This window comes from Diadema setosum, chromosome 5 (assembly GCF_964275005.1).
Source record: "Diadema setosum chromosome 5, eeDiaSeto1, whole genome shotgun sequence".
Lineage (NCBI taxonomy): Eukaryota > Metazoa > Echinodermata > Echinoidea > Diadematoida > Diadematidae > Diadema > Diadema setosum.
In genome coordinates, this window is record NC_092689.1 from 43264424 (window position 1) to 43268098 (window position 3675).

At 36.6% G+C, this 3675-nt stretch overlaps 1 protein-coding gene across 1 annotated transcript; it reads left to right on the forward strand.

Annotated features, from left to right (window-relative positions):
• The first annotated feature begins 527 nt into the window (after positions 1-527).
• LOC140228932 (G-protein coupled receptor moody-like) lies at positions 528-1631 on the forward strand. The gene has a single exon (XM_072309198.1). The coding sequence runs from the start codon at positions 528-530 to the stop codon at positions 1629-1631; it is 1104 nt and encodes a 367-aa protein (XP_072165299.1).
• Positions 1632-3675: the final 2044 nt, after the last annotated feature.

Here is a 3675-nt window from a genome sequence, read left to right on the forward strand (position 1 = left end):
ATGAATAAGACAATGATAATTATATCTAACAGATATACTGAGCAACCTAAGGATTAGAGCATGTAACAATGCCTGCTAAAAGCAGGGCGGTAGTCTCTCTTCCACCTCCCTGCTGACAATTCTACGTCATACACGATGGGAGAATATTAAAGTTATGCAATATTTTCACAAGGAATCTTAACGCTGATTCTGTCCCTTTTAGCAGTTTTACTATAGCATGTAATGACTACTGGTAGTTATTTGATGATTATGAACTTTACAGAATTCTGGAAAACTTGATGATCTGTTGTTATAAAATTGATGACACTCGCCATGTAATTAAACGGTGGAATAAGTCTAGGAATGAGTAACCGTAAAGACATTTCATTTAATTTCATTTCATTTTATATCATCTAACCTTGATTAGGTGGTATCATATGTCAATCCTAAAAAAGGAACATCTGTGTGTATACTTAGAAAGCCATCATCTACCTCGAGTTTAATGATTATGAGATGTATTTTCTTTTAATATTCAAACCATCAGAATCATGGCAACACCAGTATTCATCACAGTCCCAAGAGAATATGACATCTTCTTCGAAAATCTTACAACCAGCGTGGATCCTCTCGAGTCAAGCGTCTCCACGCTATTCTCCACATCAGAGGTGATTTTTGTTATCTTCTCGCTTTCAGCGATCTCGTTCTGCGGCATCGTGGGGAACGTCCTCACAGCTCTCGCCGTCCTCATTTCTCCCCAGCTCCAGACGTCCACGAACGTGTTCGTTGTCAGCCTCAGCATCAATGACTTTCTTTCGTGCTTGACCCTACCTTTCCAGATCCTAACCATTGTGAGAGGCAAGGTTCTCTTGGATTGGTTCTGCCAGATACTTGGAGCAGTGCTGATGTCTTCGATTGGAACGAGTGCTCTCACTTTGTCAATGATATCTATCAATCGCTGGTTCGTGATCACCAAAGGTCGACATGTATTTGCTAGAGTGTACAACAAGAAAAACATAAGCCTCATGATTGTCTTTGTCTGGTCTTACAGCTTCTTCATGTGTGCTGGTGTTTCTTATTTCGGACCTGGAAGGATGGGATATTCCAGCTGGCCACATATGTGTACATATTACGACGACGGTTCAATAGCCGATTCTTATTCCACAGTGATGGCAACCACAACCTTGTTACCAGCATTTAAAGTCACATCTCTATTCTATGTCGACATCTTGCGTTACGTTCGACATCATCATCGACAGCTATTGTCGATTACGAAAGACAAGTCGCCTCAGTCGGCAGCTGTTTCGGGATGCAGGGATGGACCAGTCAACACTATCAACCAAGGTGACGGCAGCACGGCAGCTGAGAGAATGCGTGCCCAGATCAACAAGAGGGAAATTGAATTCACCAAAAATCTCTTCATCATTTTCTGCGCCTTCTTTTGCTGCTTCATACCAAGCTCTGTCGCTTTCAGTCTACAGAGTGGTCATAGAGCCGTTCTTTTCACCGGTATATTGCTCCTGGTGAATAGTTGTCTGAATCCATTCGTGTATGCTTTCAAGCATCCACAGTACAAGAGAGCCTTCAACGCCATAATTACATGTAGGGTTAATCACTTACAGAAAGCAGTAAAATGCACCACGAAAACAATCTGATTATAAGAAGATTTGAGTGCTTGTATTTGCTTTCAAATGAAAGTTGCTCGATAAGTAAGTTTATTCGTTAAATGGGTTATAGATAGCTAGACTCTAGTCATTTATTCTGTTCTATATAAAATATGTCATTAAAGCTAGAGGAGTCGTTTCTTTGCATTAACTTTAAGGAACCATTTGGTATGCCCATCCTGGTTTATGCTCGTTAGTACTTAACATAAACAAATGACTTTGTAAAGTTTCATATAATCATTTCCATTCTATTTCTTCAAGAGAAAAATCATGACAATGGTAACGATATATAGTTTTTTTTTTAATCCACATGCCCAGTGCATCCTAAGTTGGTTACTGTTATTATAAGTACATTGTATTATCATTATTATTATCATTAATAATGATAATAATAATGATAATACAATGTACTTATAATAACAATAACAATAACATAACAACGCATAATAATCTAAATGGTTCATCATGGGCTTAGCCTAACATAAAAAGCAACTGAAGTTTACTGCTTGCTGTCTTTTACAAGGTTTATAGGACATCGTAACTTAACATTTTACATGGTAAATATATATATATATATATATATGTAATAACCATTATATATATATATATATATATATATATATATATATATATATATATAATCCTGAATTCAGTTTGACACTTTGCAGTGTTTAAATCAGCCTGTATTCTAGAATCAACCGAAGCTTTTACCATTCAAACAGACATTTAAAAAAATGTCACAGAACACTTCTGTTATTAATTGCAACAAAGCGTTACCTTATCGAAATCTCTATAAAAAAATTAAAACAATCATATTCTCTCATTGAAAATATCACAAGAGGGTGGAGGACTGCAAATGAAACAAAAAACCCTCTGTGTCATGTTGGATTTTTATTTCCGTGCTTATTTCAAAGGAGAAAAGTACTTCTTTGCTTTTTGTTGTTGTGTTAGCAATAAACACTGTATAGTGCTAACACGTCGCCCTGTTGTTGCCCGGTTTCACTTTTCTGAAGATGATATTTGTTGGGTTGTTTTAACAGGGAACAACATGTAGTTTGTCCGCGGCTGTCCGGGTTTTTATATCAGAAGAGAAAATTAGATTTACTTGACAGTAACATCCCAAGATGTCCTTCCTTTCAAGCTATTAGGCATGTCAGGTGAGTCAAATTAATATCCTGTTATATTACACGTGATTTCAGTTCTTCAACGAGAATCTCCACTAAGATATACAGTATGTCCCCCCCCCCCCAAAAAAAAAAAAAAAAAAAAAGAGAAAATGCAATCGGGTTTTCGCATTGATAACTTTCAAAATGATTAAAGAATCTGAAGGCTTTATCAGGGCATGAACTATATAACTTCCTACATTTTGCAGAAAACCCCATTCAATTTGGTTTAGTGGTCACAGAGAAATGTACTGATAGAAACCTTCAGGCTTGGTGTGCCCTTGTTTAGCAGTCTGCTTGACTAGGTCATGATAATTTCATGTAATGGTTTTCACCAAGTGCGTTTCCAAAAATCTGATTTGTCTTACTGGAGTTAAGGCACCTAATAAACCACACAATTTCATTTGGATTGGTGAAATAAAGTGCCTTTCATGCAAACACGTTAAGGCTGACGTATATGAAGGGCTTGGTTTGAGCAATGAGTTATCCCATCAAGGAAAAACATATAAATATCTAGAGAACTCATTTATTCAATGATATAACATATTCCACAGCGAGGGAAAAGATAAGGACCTGTGTAAGAGAAATATATGTTAATTGTGAAAACTTTTAATGGAATTGGTGACAGTATACTGCCCTACTTTGGCAAAAGGAAGCAAGTGAAGAAAGTGACATTTCTCGTAAAAGAGCAAAATGTGTCTGTTATTTACACTGACGTCAATGGACTATCATGAAATCAAATGAAATCAAATGAAATGAGATTTATTTACCAAACAAACAAACAAACATCGTCAACAAAGTCACAACAATTAATAGTTATAGTTTGGCAAAAAAGAACTGGCAATAGCGTGCAGGCTAGTCGAGGCCAGTCC

Bases quoted from the DNA above. Each gene is read 5' to 3' on its own strand.
- LOC140228932 (XM_072309198.1), top strand. From the start codon at position 528: ATGGCAACACCAGTATTCATCACAGTCCCAAGAGAATATGACATCTTC.